The following is a 17,801-nucleotide window of genomic DNA, read 5'->3' as shown; positions in this document are numbered from 1 at the left end:
ACGACACCAGTCCACCAGTGCTACTTCATGCCGTGTTAATGTGTAACATTTTAACATGATGTTTGTATTGTAAATAACATAACAATTGTAAATTTTAATAACTTGTCCACAATATGGCATCCATTTGTGCAGGCCAACAGAAATAGAATTGGGTGTATCTGAACCACAAAGAAATAATAGTGACTAATTAACATCTGATATCTGCAGATTTTGAAAACCTGTTCATTTTAAGGTCATCAGTATGTAGACCTCCATCGCATAAACTGTTTACGTACCACAACTCATGTGCACTGGTGTCTTTGTGCAGGTATACAGCCAGCTGCCCTTACAGAAGCTGTCAGGATATCCCTTCGAGGCTGAAGACTTCGAGCCGTATCCCTGCTTCACAGGGTCAGAACCAGTAGTAAATGCAATGGCACCTCGTCGAGTAACTCGCTATGAACCTGCCACTAAGAAGAGTGATGTCTACAGCATCTTCAAAGTAAAACACCTGTCATTTTGATTATTAAAGAATAGGCCAAATGAGATACAGGCATCAGATTGACCTCTGTAATCCTCTGTATCTGTTTTTCTCTCTAACTTGGTATTATCTGCCTATCTACTGTATCTTCATTTCATAGTGTCTCTATTTTATCATGTATCGTCTCTACATATCTGCTTATATTTCCAGATCTTCAGTTACTAGATGTGCAGTATAATGTTGCATTTCATTCCGTGTTCATCAGTAGTAGTAAAGTCATATACAGTGATTAAATTTCTTGTTTGATTCTGTTATCTCTCTCTCTTCCCCTCCAGGAAATTGGCATCAAAATTGTGACCAACTCCGATGTGAAAAAACCTTGTAACTGCAATGAGGAGGTGTATTACTTAGAATACGATGCGGTCGGTATGTTTGGCCTTGTTATATCATTTGTATTGTCTATTGACTCCACTGTCCATTGACCCTAGATTAAACAAACACCATTAAATTGTGAAATTTACTTAGTGACATTAAGAAAAGGCGGAATGTCTTTTCGGGATTCCGCTGATGAAGATAAAGCTGGAATAACCCAGGAGACAATTAGAACATACTTCCCTGAGACCTGGATCTGGCAGCTGGTTTATGTTGGGTAAGTGTAGCAGTGAAATTATTATTATTTTATTTTATCAATGTGTTCCTAGATTTCCTAGACTTTCCTGTTTCCATGGCCTTCAACGTGATGCCACAAAATTCAGGTGTGTCGAAAAGTAAAGAGGAAGAGAAGAAAGAAACCATCAGGACATTCTTCCCTGAGACCTGGATCTGGGACCTAGTTACTGTGGGGTAATAATAATAAATCCTATGAAAAGGATCAAAACACTTTTCATGTTTTCAGACATTTGTGTATTTGGAGCACACATTTTGAGTGTCATTATTTGTTGTTGTTTAACCTATAAAGTGTCAGGAAAATAGTGAAAATGTTCAATATTATTTTCAGACCCCAGGGTGAGATATATATATAGAGGTTATTTGTTTTCTCGTCCTAACAGTTCAAGACCCGAAGATGTTGAGTTTGCAATGATATTAAACAGACCAAAACAGCAAATCTCAAAGCTGCAACAAATTTATGTTTTTTTATTAATAATGACTTTAAGCCCCTGAAAACTTGTTTACAAATCTCAGATATATTCCTTTAAAATAACTGGGGCTGTTTTCTAGTTAGGAAAAAAGACAACATCTGACTTCTATTAGTTCTCCATCAAAATGAAGTAGCTAGCCCATTTCACCAGGACTATGTCAGTGTGATTTGAGAGAAGTGATCAAACCCAACACCTGCCATCAGATTCTCAATCACATGTTGTCAAGTTCACATTGGTTTATGGCTTCCATGTGACATCACATATTACCAGCTGAGTCCTGCCCACATGAAACCAAAAAAAAAAAAAACTGACAAAATCCATTTTCAGGGCCTTTAAAATGTTTTTCACTGCTAATACATTTTATCATGTTTTGCCATATAATGTACCAAAAGGTGGTATGTTTTTGCCACAGGCTTTAGGGATGACAGTATTGCTCTGTTGGTGCAACACTTTGGACAAGTTTTCATCCTGATTTGATGCACCTAAATAACCTCCATGGACCTCTCTCTAGCAACATCATTAGATTCTTTTTTTTTTTAATATGACAAGGTCAGTCGCTGGGTTGATCCAGACTGAAATAGATAATGAACATGTCCTGGATGGATTGTAACTTTATATAGACATTCAGGATCTCCCGAGAAAGGCGTGTGAATTGTTTGATGGTCTCCCTAAGAGAAGCAGTTGACTAGATTGCTATATAATATTCCTGGTATCCACCAGATGAGTGTTAATGACTTTAGGTGGGCATTGTGTGATTATCTGGGCATATCACAGCATCTTCTGGGTGGATTAGCACAAAATCTGATACAGACATGGTTCCCAGGCAACGAATCCTATTAACTTTGACGATCCTCTTGACTTGTATCCTGAGTCATCATGAGGTTCACATTTGGGTCTTCCAGTAAAATGTGTCAACAAATATTGGATGTTTTTAAGGAAATTTCAGACAGGCATTCACACCTTCCTCCCTTTGAAATAGCTTTATTGGTACAGCATGCTAAACTATTGTGAACATAGTAACCATTAAATCATGAAAATTAGCAGACAAATTCCCCAGAGGTTGGAACTCTCCTCGTGTGACTCTTCTAATGACAAAAACACTAGGTAGCTGATCACATATTAATGACAATTATCATGAAATTCGCTGTTCATTTGTTAGTTTATTAAACTTTTAAGAGGAACGCCACACTACTTGACCTTTTTAATTTGTCCCTCTCTCTTGTGTTTGTACAGTGACAGCGGGTCAGTCAATGTGGAGAAGACTGTGCCTGACACCATCACTAATTGGGCAGCTGGAGCTTTCTGTGCCTCCTCCGTGGGCTTCGGCATCGCGCCCAACATCGCGCTGACAGCTTTCCAGCCATTCTTTGTCAGTCTCACCTTGCCCTACTCTGTCATTCGTGGGGAGGTCTTCACACTCAAAGCCACTGTCTTCAACTATCTCTCCAAATGCATTATGGTAAACATTTAATCAAAGATAACAGACAGAAAGTATTTAATTGGTTTGTGTGATGTAGTCTGTATATTTTATATATTATCTCACATGTATTCTGAATTTCCCCCATGGGGGATGAATAATCTATATATTGTTAATAATCTATATATATATCTATATATTGTTGTATACAGAAATATTAATTCAATTTTGAGGTTGAGGATGTTTATTTTTTTCACTTTCTGCAGGTGAAGGTGACACTGGCAGATTCAGAGCAGTACACCTTCCGAAACTGTGATGGTTGCCTGTATAGTGTGTGTCTGTGTGGAGAGGAGAGCACCACGTTCTCATGGATTCTTACTCCAACCACACTGGGTATGTGTATATCCAGCTGTCTAGCTCTCTGTCTCTCTTGAAATACTGGAGGTGATTACAAATATAGTTTTTGTTTAAAGGGATGCCCTTGTTGTTTGATAATGGAGCTGTGAGTGCAGACTGATTTGAAAACAACCAGTAGTGGAAAATACATTTATTCAAATACCTGTGTACAATTTTATATTAGGGCTTTTCAGCCGACTCACAGGTAAAAAATCAATTCCTGCTAATGTGTTGTTAATATATTTTTATTTTTATATAGTCTAGATCTGCACTGTGCAAAATAATTTATTGACCTGTTAGCATTGGTCCAAAATGCGTATGTGCTATTTTAGCATTGATTAAACACTACCTCAAACTGTGTCAGTCAATCACACCACGGAGAAATTTTCCAGCTCACTGTCAGCAATAATATAATACAGTTATCATATCTAAAATGAAATACTGATCTTTGTTCCATCCAATTCAGTTTGAATCTCTCAGTGACAAACATAAGACAGAACAAGTTAATTAATCCTAATTAAGGATGTTGCATCTGCACCGCTGGAAGCAAAACGTGGCAGCTGTTGCTGTAACACTGCCTGGCCTGAAAGCAGAGGGTTTCTATCAGCCTCTATCAGCACGGATGGAGATGAGGCTCTGATGAATGTCAAACTGAACCCCCTGTAACACTCCTTTACAGGAATGCTGACAATCACTTGTACTAACAAGTCAGGTAGTATCTCTGACGAAACACTCAGAAACCTCTCCCCTGGGGGCTGATCTGTGCTTGTCCTCTGTGTGAAGGATTGTGGGCTGTGAAGGAAAGGAGGGAGGGGGGTGGGAGATGGAGCGGTATGAAGGAGAGGCATTATAATAAGGGAACAAATAGGGATTAATGAGGGCAAATATGATAGGAAACGGGGGAGGAAGGAAAACACAGAGGAGGGGAGGAGGAACAGGGCGATTAATGAGTTGTATTGAAAAACAGATGGGAAGCGGTTTTCACTCTGTACACAAAATGTGAGCGGGAAAGGGTGGACAGTGATCGATACATGTCTGCTTTCAGAATATGAGTGTCTATGTGCACACAGGTGAGGTGAAACTGAAGGTCAGCGCAGAGGCCCTGAAGACTGACACACTGTGCGGCAATGAGGTGGCCACCGTCCCCGACATGGGCCGGATCGACACGGTGGTCCGCACCCTGAAAGTGGAGGTCAGTGACTGTCAGACATGACACCAAACACAAGACTCTACGAGGATACAGTTGAAACACCTGGTACTGAAAAAGTTTTTTAAAATGTGACTTTAAAAATATTCACTCTAATGAAAACTGACAGGCCTGAATGTTCGAGTCTGATAATACATCCAGTATTTCACTTAGACATCATCAAATTATCAAAGTGACAAAAATCATGAACATTTCCACAAAATCGTTTAAAACCTGTAATTGTGCCTTGTCACCGGTTCTCTTTATTTATTCTAACTTTATTGCACTGATCTAAAATACATTGGACACTTTTATCTAAACATCTCTAACATCTTTTTTTTTTTTAATCCCATTTGTGGTGAACATCTGTAGTTCTGACTTTTTTATTTTTACTGCAGCTGCCTGTCCAAAAGGGACAGATGGTTCTGTTTAATCCCAGCACAGGCATTTGGGTCTGTGTTTTAAAAATCTGATCTATACCAAGATTTTAGAACCAGTTTTGAAGTCAATGAGCTGTTCCTTTTAAACAATTTACACGTCCCTCCAGATAGATGAAAACAAAAAATAAACCATAGCAGAAGCTCTGAGTTCCAGTCCCTGATCTTCGTTGCATGTTTTTATGTTAAAAACCTCTGGAGGAGACAGAATTAGATTCTCATTTTCCAAAAACTAATTTTTTTTTAAACTTTTCTCATTTTTCTTTAAACTATAAAAAGTGTGTAAGTGTTTTCTGCTTTGATCCATATTTGTGGCAGCAGGACAACAGTAGAGTTTAGTGACAGAGATAGAAACTAAGTCAGGTTTTGATACAGACACAGTCATTTGTGAGGTGTGTCAGTATTATTCACTACCAGCATCGTTCTTTGTCACTCCACAAGGCTGAAGGGACACCGCAGATGGTCAGTCACAACGCTCTCCTATGTCCCGCAGGTGAGGGTCCACAGTCGACGACATGTTATCTGAAGGCCTCGTTCCTTTTTATGGTGACTTGATCTTTTTTTTGTTTTCTCTTCTGCCAGAGGGACCAGTAGAGAAGAACATCTCTCTTCTGCTTCCTGAGATGTTTGTGGCTGGGTCAGCTAGAGCTTCTGTCTCTGTACTGGGTTAGTGCCATAACATTTCCTTGTGTTGCTACTATCAAGTCTTAATAGCACGTGCGTCCACTCTGCCAAGTAGACAGTTTTTGCAGGGTGGGAATTTAGAGCATCTTATCTCTCTCTTGTCGTGTGTCTGCAGGCGACCTGATGGGCCGGGCCATGAAGAACCTGGACAGGCTCCTGGCCATGCCGTACGGCTGTGGGGAGCAGAATATGGTGCTGTTTGCTCCCAATATCTTCATCCTTAACTACCTGAAGAGCACTGGTCAGCTGACCCAGGATATCCAGGACAAAGCCACACGTTTCCTGGAGAGCGGTAAATATCAACAGGAAGTCACTCCTGAGACTAAACTCTGCAAAAGATAGACCTGGGATGTGTACTGTAACAAAAGGTCAATGATGTGTCACGTGGTTGCCACAGTTCATTATCTGAGGATATAATGTTTCATTCAACTACAAATATAATTTATACTGAAAAAATGTGACCCAGATTAACCAGTTCAGTCCTAATGCAACTTGTACTTCTTAAGGTGAGGGTGTATTATTGTATAAATATGATGATTGTGTGTGTGTGTGTGTGTGGTGCAGGATATCAGAGAGAGCTCACCTACAAGCACGATGACGGCTCCTACAGTGCCTTTGGGAAGAATGATGAGTCTGGAAACACATGGTCAGTAAAAATTCAAGACACTGCCTCAGTAACACAAAATAATTGTTGCTGCTTAAGACACACAGGTATATAACAGTCAGTTGTTATCAAAATCAGGGCAATATTTGAACTTATATACGAGTTAGTTTTTATTTTTTACACAAGACAGTGCATGATATATATTCCATTTTTAACCTAACAATATAAACATGAAGTTATTATATTATTGTATGTTTGTTGTGTTCACTTTACTTACACACCTGTCAACAACTTGTTTCAAAGACATAAATAGTAAAATAATAAAGAATAAGGCCATTGTTATAAAATCTATGATAACACTGCAGTTGCATCAGTACTTATAAAACATTTATTTAAAGCTTTGCTGATAAACAGAATATTTTCAGCTCAAATCTCATATGATTTGAAGAGAAAATAAAAATGACAGGCAGACACAGTAGGAGGTAGACACAGTGTGTGCTGGCACCACCAAGCACCCTAATAATTTACTTTATGAGGAACCTGCCAGAAAATATTAATATTTTCATTTAATAGGCTCAAAGCACAGTGCCTCGGGGGATTTAACAAACCCTGTGCTGTTTTGAAAGGGTGCTGGGCAGTTTGGCAGTTGGTGAGTGTGTGGGTGTGTGTTTGTGCTGCAGAGAAACTAGGGCTCTCAAGTGTTTAATTACATTAGAATTCTGTCAGGATATTAAATGAAATTGTCTAAATCACTTAAAACACCACATCTGAGTGTTAATGAACACAGACACATAGAAATGTGTGAGAAAATATATAGATTATATATATATTAATGTAAACAATGTCTCGAAGGAATGTGTGTAATGGGAAAGGAGTTATTTAATGAGATATATCCAAAAAAGAATGATCACCTAGCTCTGCAGCTCTTCTCACTGTGTGCATGTTTAACCTCACGCTTTGGTTTGACAGCCCACAAAACTCTGCTCTCATTAACTCTCACACAGCAGGCAGCTGTTTTCAGCAAGACACAACCTACTCAGCAACAAACTGCAGGAAAAGTTAGTGACCAGGCTCATGTAGTGGAACGTTCAACCATAATGTTTCTGTTTTTTTTTTTTTTTATAAGGTAATAACACTGTATGTCAGTTTATTTTTATTGTTTTGGATTTACAGCCAACAGATGTTGGCTTACTCTCATTTTAAACAGCCTCAGTTTTCACCACATGAGCCAGATGTTTTTGGTGGTAAAAGCTCATATAAACTCCAGTGCCAATGTCACTGTACTTTCTTTGCACTGAACAACAGACGTTCAGTGCAGGTAATCATGTGTGGTGCGTTTAGCAGCTAAAGAGCCACATTTTTCTCCGGAGTAGTTGGAGCCCAAACCAAATCTTCTGCGTGTCTCAGAGGAACATGATTGGAATATGACTGGGTTGTACATGATGCTGTTGTGCTGAAGCTAAGTTCATTCTGGGGTTAGCAACACAGGCACACACAGTTAGATTAATTTTCTAAATTCCTTGTGTGTGTGTGTGTGTGTGTGTGTGTGTGTGTGTGTGTGTGTGTGACCTTCTAGGCTGACGTCTTTTGTGATGAAGTCCTTTGGCGGGGCCAGACCATACATCTTTGTGGATTCCGGTCACATTAACAGTGCAAGGAAGTGGCTGTCAAAACAGCAGCGACCCGATGGCTGCATCAAATCTGTGGGAAAACTCTTCCACAACGGCATGAAGGTAATGACATCAGTCCCACCATGGACATTTTAAATGGCAGTATCTGGTTTCAAATTGCTGCTTGTTCTTTCCCCTTATAAAACAAAATCGAATAATTATTTCATCAATGTTAGAACTGATCAGAACAAAAAAAGAGTTGTGGTTGTGTGCAGAGTTTGGGGAATGTGGAAAATGTCCCAAATAAACAAGTGCCAACCAGTGTCTGTCCAGCCAAACTCCATGACAAGTGTGTGTCTGAGGAGCAGAGCAATTGTATCCACAGGGCTTTTTCTATGAGGGAGACTATAAACGATTAATATCTGTATTTGGCAAAACACAGCATTTGGTTAAGATGCTGCCTGCCAAAGACAGGATTTTTTTCCAAAGGTTAGTTGCAGATTATTTCTCCATGTGTTTAAATGAATTATCAGTGATATTTTTATAAAGAAGAGCGACACTCTCGAGTATCAAGGCAAGAGTTTGAATTACTCCTATAATAAAACAGCAGTGCTTCTAACCAACAGTATCTGAGTCTGTTTAGTTAATAAGTGATCTAAACATGGACATTTAGTGTTCAGTGACCAATGACTTTCACATTGTTTCAGGACCTTCAATGCATCATTCCATTTTGAGTTCAGTGAAAGTTGAAAGTGTGATGCTGAGCTGTTCCTTTGTTGACCACTCATTTCATGCTTCCACCAGGGCGGTGTGAGCGATGATGTGTCCCTAACAGCCTACATTACCGCTGCCCTGCTCGAGCTGGGCCCCCGCATAACGGTGAGTCTGTTGCCCTCTGACTTCATGTCAAACTCTGATGACCTCTTGGTACTACGACTAGGAGGCTTTTACATGTTGAATTCAAATTCTTTGACTGCCGACACTGTTAGATTTCCTGTCCTGTCTGTGATGAAGTGGTTAGCATGTTCCTTATGATGTAGCATAATGTTGTCTGCATTGTCATTAAGAATTGTTGCTTTGCTTTTAAAGCAACTCTACTTTTTGGAAACCCCAGAGAAACCGGTTCCACAGAGTTGTTTTCAAGTGTCCAGTGTCCTGGACAGTCTCATGTGTGCCTTTGCTTGGTGTTTGACAGGATCCAGTGGTGCAGAACTGTCTGAGCTGTCTGAAAGAAGCGGTGGTCAGCCAGCTGGACAACCTGTACACCACTGCCCTGCTCTCCTACACCTTCACTCTGGCTGGAGACCTGGAGATGCGGAACAAACTCATCACATACCTGCACCAGAAGTCCAACGCACAAGGTAAGACCAAACAGTTTCATTGCTGCCATCAAGCCCCATGAAGTCCCAGGTATATTATTATAATAACAGTTTTCTGAAGGTAAGCTATGTATACTGTAGTTGCTGCTGAAAATTTGTAGTTGAGTCACATAAAATACAGTTAAACAAGTGTAGAATGAAGATGAAACGGAAATGTAAGTTGAATTTTTATGGCCTTACAGAGATGAGGACAGGAGACAGTGGAGACAGAAATAGAGGACCTGCAACCAAATTTTGGTGGTCGGACTTGATGTGCTGACATTACATACTTGCTGTGCTTTTCCGGATTTGAATCCATATAGGAAGTAGCCGCTGGCTATAACAAGCTCTGGCTTCCATTGACTTCCATTGAAAAATCAGTGCCAGTTACTAATTTACTACAGTAATCATTGTGGCTTTGTCACCTTTGTTTGAGCACACTCTTAATATTTCTAATTTTTTATGTCAATATTTGCTTCATACCACAAGATATTAAGGTAATTAACTGACCAATCAGGTGAATGCTTATATCCATATCCCCATGGGAATATATGGTACTTTTGGCTCCAGAAAAGCCACAAGGCAACGTCCCTAATGTTTGAAAATGATGACTAAATTGGCTTCATTCTTGCAGTGCGTTACGCTATGGGTGACATCACAGTCTGTAGGTCCACCCCCTATACACTGATTTAACTGAAGTGCATAGTCTTTGCCAGCTTCATTATGGATGTCACTCTGCTGTCAATACTGGCAGGGGGCACCCGGCACTGGGAGAGACCAGGGGCTTCAGGTAAAGGCCTGGACTCTTTGGAGGTGGAGATGACCTCCTACGTGCTGCTGGCTCTGCTGTCTGGCCCGCCCATGCCAGACTTTGGTTTGGACTACACCTCCGGTATCGTCCGCTGGCTCACTCAGCAGCAGAACCCATATGGTGGCTTCTCTTCCACACAGGTGGGACAGACCACACAACACAAGTGCTTTATGTGAAACCTTTTTTAGCCAGAATCACCTCTAATGTTTAAACTTCCTGCTGCTCAGGACACAGTGGTGGCCCTCCAGGCACTGGCTAAGTACGGAGCTGCCACCTACAGCTCGGAGGGCACCACCACAGTGACGGTGACATCGCTGGGAGGCCTGAAGAAGGAGTTCACTGTGGATCAGGGGAACAGACTGCTGTACCAGGAGGAGAAGCTGACTGAAGTCCCTGGAGAGTACACAGTTAGAGCCCAGGGACAGAGCTGTGTGCTGGCACAGGTATGGTCGTTCACTGATGAACCAGACAACCTAAACACTACAGTACACATGAGCAGGATAACTGAACGTGCACAAGACTTGCTGTGTCACTTCACACTGACATGTTGAGTGTATCAAATGTGAACAGATGTTTTTCTCCATAGATCTCCATGCATTACAACATCCCCCCTCCACCTGACTTCTCTGCCTTTAACATCTCCACCAGCATCATGGCCAAGTGCAATGTCAGCAGGCCTCAGCTCATCCTCTTTGTGCATGTCAGGTACTGTGTGTGCATGGTGACTGATGGAAGAAATGTTGCCTGATGAGTTTTGATGCATTTGGCTGAATGTGAGCACACAGAATGCTCCTGTACACCTCTGCGTTCATCCTCAGTATTTCAATAAAAGCCAGTGTGTCAGTTCCACTGGGAGCCATATTGTTTGACAGAATAACTGGGATAGTTTAGGTTTCATCTTTTCATCATTCCAAAGGTTGATTTCTTTTCTTTTTTTATTTTTTTGTTACACCAATTCATAAAACATTGTTCCAGTTTCTTTTTGTAAGTTTCTGTAAACTGCAACCTGACTTTATTTTTGAGGCTTCTCAGCATCTTGCTCCAGATTGTCTGAGCTTATAGCTGTAGGAATATGTAAACATTTTGGTGCGCTAGATAACAAATCCGGCTTATAAAACAGTCCACATGATCCACCCACCAGTTTAGAATAAGGTGATGAATGAGTGGGCTGGATCTGGATAGGGTCTGATAGAGGAGAGCTCCTCATCAGCTTGTGGCACTTTGAAAGATTTCCTTGGCTCTCAGCTCCCATTTGTCTCTAAGGTGGGAGACCTTTGTACACTGTTATTGCCTGAGTGCCTAGAAGCTGCATACTGTTCAGTCACAAAGATGCAGAGTCCAAGCTGAATATGTCATACTTGGAATAATTATGTGATTCGTTATGTTGGATTTTTACCTGTGGACTAAAAAAGAACATTACTAAAAACTAAACTGCACTATCCCCTGTTGGACACACTTCTGAGCTAGTGCAATTAAACAAAAACATTTATTTATTATTACATGCATACACATACAACATGCACAGGTGAATGTTGAAATATCAAAATGCTGGACCCTGCCTTGTAAATCGCTGAATTTTATGCTGATGGCTTGGTATAAGGTTTAGGTTAGTTTCAGCTATGCATTGACAAAAGTGCTCTACAGACAGAAATGAAGTTGAAACAAGACAGACAAAAAAAATGTATAAATAAATAAGAGAAGTGAAAGCCTTCTGGCTGTGACATTTAGAACACTTAAAATGTTCAGTTAATTATTGTGAGGACTCAAAAGCAGCTGGATAAATCTTGCTCAAAATTAAGCTGAGACTTGGAAACTAAAATGTAGCATCTGTTAAAACTACAGAGCTTGGAGGACACTAGATGTGTAACTGTCCAAATAGTACATTAAACTAGACTAAACCTCTAATTTTTCAGGATCACTGGTGTACTTTTTTCAGATATTAAGATATTGAATATTTCCATAACATATAGTTCATCTGGACGTTACATTGTGGGGGGAAAACATGCACGCCTACAGGAACAGCTGCAAACCACATGAGCGGAGGTGAGCCCACAAGCATGTGAATGTCTCTGTGATGAGGTGCTTGGTGTGTGTTCACAGGTACCAGGGCAGGAGAGAGGAAACCAACATGGTGATCATCAACATCAAACTGCTGTCTGGCTACATTCTGGATAAGAGCTCCCTGAATCTGGTCAGTCACTGTTGGTGTCACTCTCCGGTGGTCCTGGACTTTAGGTTTGACAATTCTGCTCCGTAATGCAGTGTGTTTATTTTTGACTCTGTGCTTTGTGCCGTTCTAGCTGACGAGAGACAGCTCTGTGAAACGTGTGGATGTGGAGGAAGGATTTATCAATATCTACTTGGATGGGGTAGGAAGCACTGACTGAATGATGATGGTGAAACAATTACAACAAGCAAATACAAGTTTCCATTAACAGAGTCATGTTTTTTTCACCAGATTGAAAGTACAGCCATGATTTGGTGTATGAGTTTATGCTAGATGAAGTGATAACAGTGAAGTCTTACTGAGTTTCATTAGTGGTGTGTGTGTGTGTGTGTGTGTGTGTGTGGTTGCAGCTGAAGAAGGAGGAGTCAAAGATATACAGCGTGACAGTGGAGGAGGACCTGCCTGTCAGGAACCTGAAACCAGCTGTGGTCAAAGTCTATGATTACTACCAGACAAGTACAAATCTCAATAACATTCTTTTCTCTGCCATTTTTCATTATATATCTGTCAGTGAGTTTTCCATACTCTAAGTAACTGACTTCTTGGATGTGACGTGTCTTCTCATTTTCCCTTCTCATCTCTCTCACTGTATCTAATGATTTGGTTTTATTGTATTTCCAGGTGATGAGGCCGTCACCGACTACACCTCCCCCTGTGCAGAGAGTATGTAGCATTTCTAACTTTTGTAGCCTGTTGAAAATGGTTTCACCATGCTTACCATTTATTCCTTAGGCTATAGTTGATACAAAAGTGCTATCCTCATCCTTATTTATCACATCACATCAGTGTTGCATACAGTACTGTAGGTATGTCTGAAAAATTAGTTTGGAATATAGAGAAAATATTATGAAAATAAATATCCAAATGTTTAGACAGTGGAAAAAGCACAGATGGTAAGTATTCAAATGAATGATGGCTGAGTTCTGATTAGTTGCTCCAGGATCAGGGTATTGTTTGTGCATGGCTCACTGCCACACCCTCATGACATACTGAGACACTTGAATAGCATGGAGCTATTAATGTTATTAGAGACAGCTCCGCCTTTTCTACTAGGACAAGTCAACATGGCTGCATGCTGAGTTTTGATTTGCATAATACTCCATCCTGTGTCTTTCACCTGAAAATCTATCTGCCTTAAATGAACATGGTTTTAAAATACTGGACTATAGATTATAATGATCAAATTATGAACTAAAAGGCTATGTTTTTCATTTGTAGTATTTTTAGTATTTATATGTGTTATGGATTTTTTTTCATGGCCACTACAGAGAAGGAATAATTACAGCAAGTGATTTTTTTTTTTTTTTTTTTTTTTTAAATTTTCCACAAACCCCATTCAGAAACTAAAACCAGCATGTCACTCAGTGCAGTGGTGTGCTTCTTTGGTTTGAATAGTTTTCACACAGCAGCAGTCTGCTGCTCGGATGAATAAGCTGAACCAGGATCTGGATTCACAGACATTACAGTTAGGACTAGAAATTCATTGTTGGTTTTAGTCTGTGGATGGGATTTTTGGAAAATGACAAAAACATAGAACATCATCAGATTTATCCTATAGTGCAAGTCCCTGTAGCACTGATACATAATCTGAGTTTTCCTAAACTCACCTGGTCCAACATAGTCCATTTAGATTTTCCATGTTTTTATTGCACCAATAACTAAACAAATGCTTTATATGGGATTGAGGTTTGAAATGGGATTTAACATTGAGTCCATGTCAAAATGTTTATTTTCTTTATAAAACTGGTTAAACACAGAGTGAAAAATCTGACTTTAAATATATGTGCGTAGTTGAATATAACAATTTGCTTCTTTTCCAGGTGACAGCATCAATGAACTGTAGAAGTCCACTTAGGAATTCTGCATAGCCCTGATGGGCCTTCTTTCAGTTAGAAGAGTCACTGTGAAACGAAAGGAAGAAAACTTCTAGATTTCTTTTTTTAGACTGTATTTTTTACCTCTGCATTGCAAAAAAACCCCAGTAATTTTAGGAAAATATTTTTTTTTAGCTTTTGATTGTTTTTGTTTTCTTTTATGTCACATGGAATGCTTATCTTTGTCATCAAATTCTGCCTGTTAATAATGAACCAATAATAGTTATTTCCATACCATAGTTAGTGCTATCTCTCCTCAGCACTGGAGCATTCACATTATAAACCGCTGGAATGAAGAAAAGTCGTCTGTAGCAGTTCTGTTTTTAATAGATTTGACAAAATCTGTATTATTCATATGTGAAAGTGATGCGTGAGACATACAAGGTACCAATAATGATGGTCTGAGTGTTAATCTTGAGTTAATGTGTGTTTGTGGAAAACAGTAACTACTTTATTGAGAAAAAAAAAAAAGCTAGCCTCGAGTGCCAGAGCTATTGTATGTGTGTTCTGTTGTACCAGTAAAAAAAAAACAAAACAAAAAAAAAAAAAAGTAGATTGATACACCACTGTCATACAATTTGAAAGGTAACTGACAATAAAATTTCAAAAATGACAAAAATAAGTAAAACTCGTACTTCTTTTCATACGATACTTTCACTTCAATAGTAATTTTTTTTTTTCATTCAGGCATCCTCTTTACAGTATAGTTTCCTTTCTTTTCAACAACAGTCATGTATATACCATCTATTAACAGACATGATTGAACAGCCTTGCCTTTGTCAAATCGTTTGGTTTGCACACATTAAAAGGCAAGGGCACTGAATATATTAAGGTCTTTCACTAGTCTGCTACTTTTTGAAGTATGTAAGTCACTATTGTCAGGCACCACAACCATAAATTATTATTACTGTACCAATACACCAAACTAACAGCATCCAGATCTGTTAACTACAAACCGCTGACAACTGATCAACATATTCACCGTCTACTGATGGTCACACAACATCAAAGACGTCTGGTCAGTTGCAGTCTATTGAAGCTGAACATACAAGATTTCTTCAACCACCCTCAGCCCTCAGCTCACAGTGGGGATTCAGAGCAGGAGGTGACACTTTATCATTGATGATGGAATGTAGTGACGTGACAGCAAACACTGAGAATTTCTGTTCTTATTTTAAGGCAAATAAATAAAGATTTTGATGCTTTTTCACACTTTTTCTTTCATGTTAGCCAGCGATGACTTAATCTTCAGATCACGGTCCTCAGATGCCTCTGGATCTCTCCTGATTATAGTTTTCTCTATCCACTCGTATCTGATTGGTAAAAACATTAAAAGGGGCATTTCAGCAATCTTGTCTTGTTGGTAAACTCAACAGTTAAAAAGGTTCAAAACCAAAGCAGCAGCAAACTAAGATTGCTGACTTTTTGGTATGGGTCAAGACCACTAAATACTACATTTCCCACAATGCTACTCAACAGCATCTTAGCATATTTCTTTAGATGCTTCTGGATTGGTAAATGCACAAATATTTAAAATGACAATTTCCCTAGGTTGTAGCACGGGCTGTTATAAATTTTTAGACCCCAAGCTGAAACGCTGATGGCATGATGACCCACAGAACATGTTTAACTACTCTGAGATTACTATTCCTCATACCTAGTAATTCCGACTATGACAGTGACATTAACAAATAGTGGGATGGAATATTTTGAGCACTCAAGTAAAGAAAATAATGGTGAACTAGTTCATCCCCAGTGTGGTCAGGACATCTGGTATCGTCCCCATAGTGAAGCAGGAAACCTTCTGCAAATCGGTCCGTGTACTGCATTGCAGCTCAGAAACAAATAATAAGCATTCACATGATTGTAGCCTTGCAGCAAGGCTCTGCTGGACACAGTCAAGGCACAGTTCTGAGTTGCATTAGTCCATAGTGTTGATCCTGTGGGGTCTTGTTTTGGTGTGTTCTCTATAGCGCCCTCTAGTAGTTGTTGCTTTAGGCTGGCAGTGATGATGGCTCTTTCCCAGCGCTGTGGTCGCATCATCAGGTTAGCTAAAGGCTACTTGGCAAATAGACAAGTTTTCTTTTGTGCACACATAGATGTGCAGTTTGCACCTTAAGTTGGCAACATGATGACATTACACAGACACAGTGAGATATTCCTGTTCAACAGTTTCCCAAAGTACACTGAGAATATGGTTATGGTTAGACCAATATACAGTTTTTGTTTTTTACAGTCCAATTCTGAGTGTTGTACATCACATATGATGATGATGATGTGATGGGATGGCCACTTTTATATTACTGGTAACCAGGAAATTGTTAAACCTTTGACATCAATGTTATCAATCTTCTACTTTACCATGAACTGGACTGTTACTTTTACTACTTAGTGCTTATTATTATTCACTGCAAGGCTACAAGTTCATCTCATCTCTTTTTCTTATCTAACTACAATAAAGCAGAGTTTCAAGAATGAAGTTAAAGGAAACAGACTCTTGGCTCAGCATCAGCTAAGAGTTAAACTATTCCATCAAAGTACGTGAAACCTGAGAGTGAAATTGAAAACAATGCTTTTTAGCAGCTTCACTTTCAGCTCTCCAAACTCCATATTGGTCAAACCATAGAGAGAACAGCTGAGTCAACTCCTGAGCTGTAGTGAGGCAAAGTCTAACAAAATCCAGTTACTTTGGTAAGCCCATATGAAGTACGGCAGACCAGAGTTTTGTGCTGCACACCTTAATGTGCAGTATATGCTGCACTAGATTCAGTCTTGTTCTTCCTGTCTATGAGCAGCACTGAGGTGAAGTTGGACACAAAGGATGTCGTGCTGTGTTTGACTGTTACAAATGTGCTTAACTCCTTGACCATCCCAGTCCATGTTGACTGACTGATTCTTATTAATTCTTATAGATTGTACACACGGTTTGAATAAAATTCTGTCAAATAAATTCTCTAAAATGATTACACCCTTTGATTGGAGAAAATTATTCGGTCTAAACTGAGCATAGTTGTGATGTGAACACAAACAAAACATTGGTATTATGTCATTTGGCAATGTTCTCTATAAGTAAACAAACAAAGAAAACAAAAAATACAAAAGTTCAATAAACAGTAACTACAAGATCTCCATTTGGCAATATAGAAAGGCTTGTTGAAAGTCTTTGACAGGTATACATTTTGGTTTATATACAGAAGTGTGTGTGTGTGTGTGTGTGTAAGTATGAGTGTCCTCCAAAGGCTCCCTTTTTCTATCCAAACTGAATCACATAAAAAAAAAAACATTGTGAGGTGAAAACATCTACATAATAAAATGAATCTGTGAGAATAAAAGTGGAAAAAAAAAACAAGGCATTGTTCTCTGTTGACTGGAAACAAGAAGGACCTGTAGAGTCTGTGATGGGAGAGTCCCTGCCGTACCTGCTCATCACCTGCACTCTCAGCACTGTGTCTGTCTCTTAGTTCATGAACTGTGTGTATCCCTCTGCTCCTGTGACGATAACATCCATCCAGATCCTCATGGCCTCTGCTGAGGGGGCCACCACATAGTAGAGCCGGTCATGGGTCTTCACACAGAAGGTCAGGGAGGGGTTAGGGCT

The 17,801-nt window shown here is 39.6% G+C and overlaps 2 protein-coding genes across 7 annotated transcripts in view; one reads left to right on the top strand and one right to left on the bottom strand.

Moving 5' to 3' along the window:
* The window catches only part of LOC113125386 (alpha-2-macroglobulin), a 25,267-nt gene extending 10,545 nt beyond the window's left edge, over window positions 1–14,722 (top strand). The window contains exons 16-36 of one of the 2 annotated variants that reach the window (XM_026298799.2): window positions 308–481; window positions 796–886; window positions 1,162–1,303; window positions 2,833–3,058; window positions 3,283–3,409; window positions 4,483–4,604; window positions 5,477–5,528; window positions 5,618–5,701; window positions 5,835–6,011; window positions 6,284–6,365; window positions 7,900–8,056; window positions 8,738–8,812; window positions 9,129–9,294; window positions 10,046–10,242; window positions 10,330–10,545; window positions 10,689–10,807; window positions 12,203–12,293; window positions 12,403–12,471; window positions 12,680–12,785; window positions 12,951–12,992; window positions 14,150–14,722. In XM_026298799.2, the coding sequence (XP_026154584.1) occupies window positions 308–481; window positions 796–886; window positions 1,162–1,303; window positions 2,833–3,058; window positions 3,283–3,409; window positions 4,483–4,604; window positions 5,477–5,528; window positions 5,618–5,701; window positions 5,835–6,011; window positions 6,284–6,365; window positions 7,900–8,056; window positions 8,738–8,812; window positions 9,129–9,294; window positions 10,046–10,242; window positions 10,330–10,545; window positions 10,689–10,807; window positions 12,203–12,293; window positions 12,403–12,471; window positions 12,680–12,785; window positions 12,951–12,992; window positions 14,150–14,172 (2,538 nt within the window). In that variant the 3' untranslated portion in view covers window positions 14,173–14,722. Of the gene's footprint in view, window positions 1–307; window positions 482–795; window positions 887–985; window positions 1,110–1,161; window positions 1,304–2,832; window positions 3,059–3,282; window positions 3,410–4,482; window positions 4,605–5,476; window positions 5,529–5,617; window positions 5,702–5,834; window positions 6,012–6,283; window positions 6,366–7,899; window positions 8,057–8,737; window positions 8,813–9,128; window positions 9,295–10,045; window positions 10,243–10,329; window positions 10,546–10,688; window positions 10,808–12,202; window positions 12,294–12,402; window positions 12,472–12,679; window positions 12,786–12,950; window positions 12,993–14,149 lie in introns of both variants that reach the window. The other variant, XM_026298800.2, reaches the window with a different exon arrangement.
* phldb1b (pleckstrin homology-like domain, family B, member 1b) overlaps window positions 14,348–17,801 on the bottom strand; it is a 93,164-nt gene continuing 89,710 nt past the window's right edge. For all 5 annotated transcript variants that reach the window (XM_026298795.1, XM_026298797.1, XM_026298796.1 and 2 more), the window contains one exon: window positions 14,348–17,801. In XM_026298795.1, coding sequence (XP_026154580.1) covers window positions 17,661–17,801 — 141 coding nt within the window. In that variant the 3' untranslated portion in view covers window positions 14,348–17,660.

Source organism: Mastacembelus armatus, chromosome 13, assembly GCF_900324485.2.
Source record: "Mastacembelus armatus chromosome 13, fMasArm1.2, whole genome shotgun sequence".
NCBI classification, from domain to species: Eukaryota; Metazoa; Chordata; class Actinopteri; order Synbranchiformes; family Mastacembelidae; genus Mastacembelus; species Mastacembelus armatus.
Note: the sequence above shows the minus strand (reverse complement) of the source record. Positions and strands in the feature narration are given on the sequence as shown.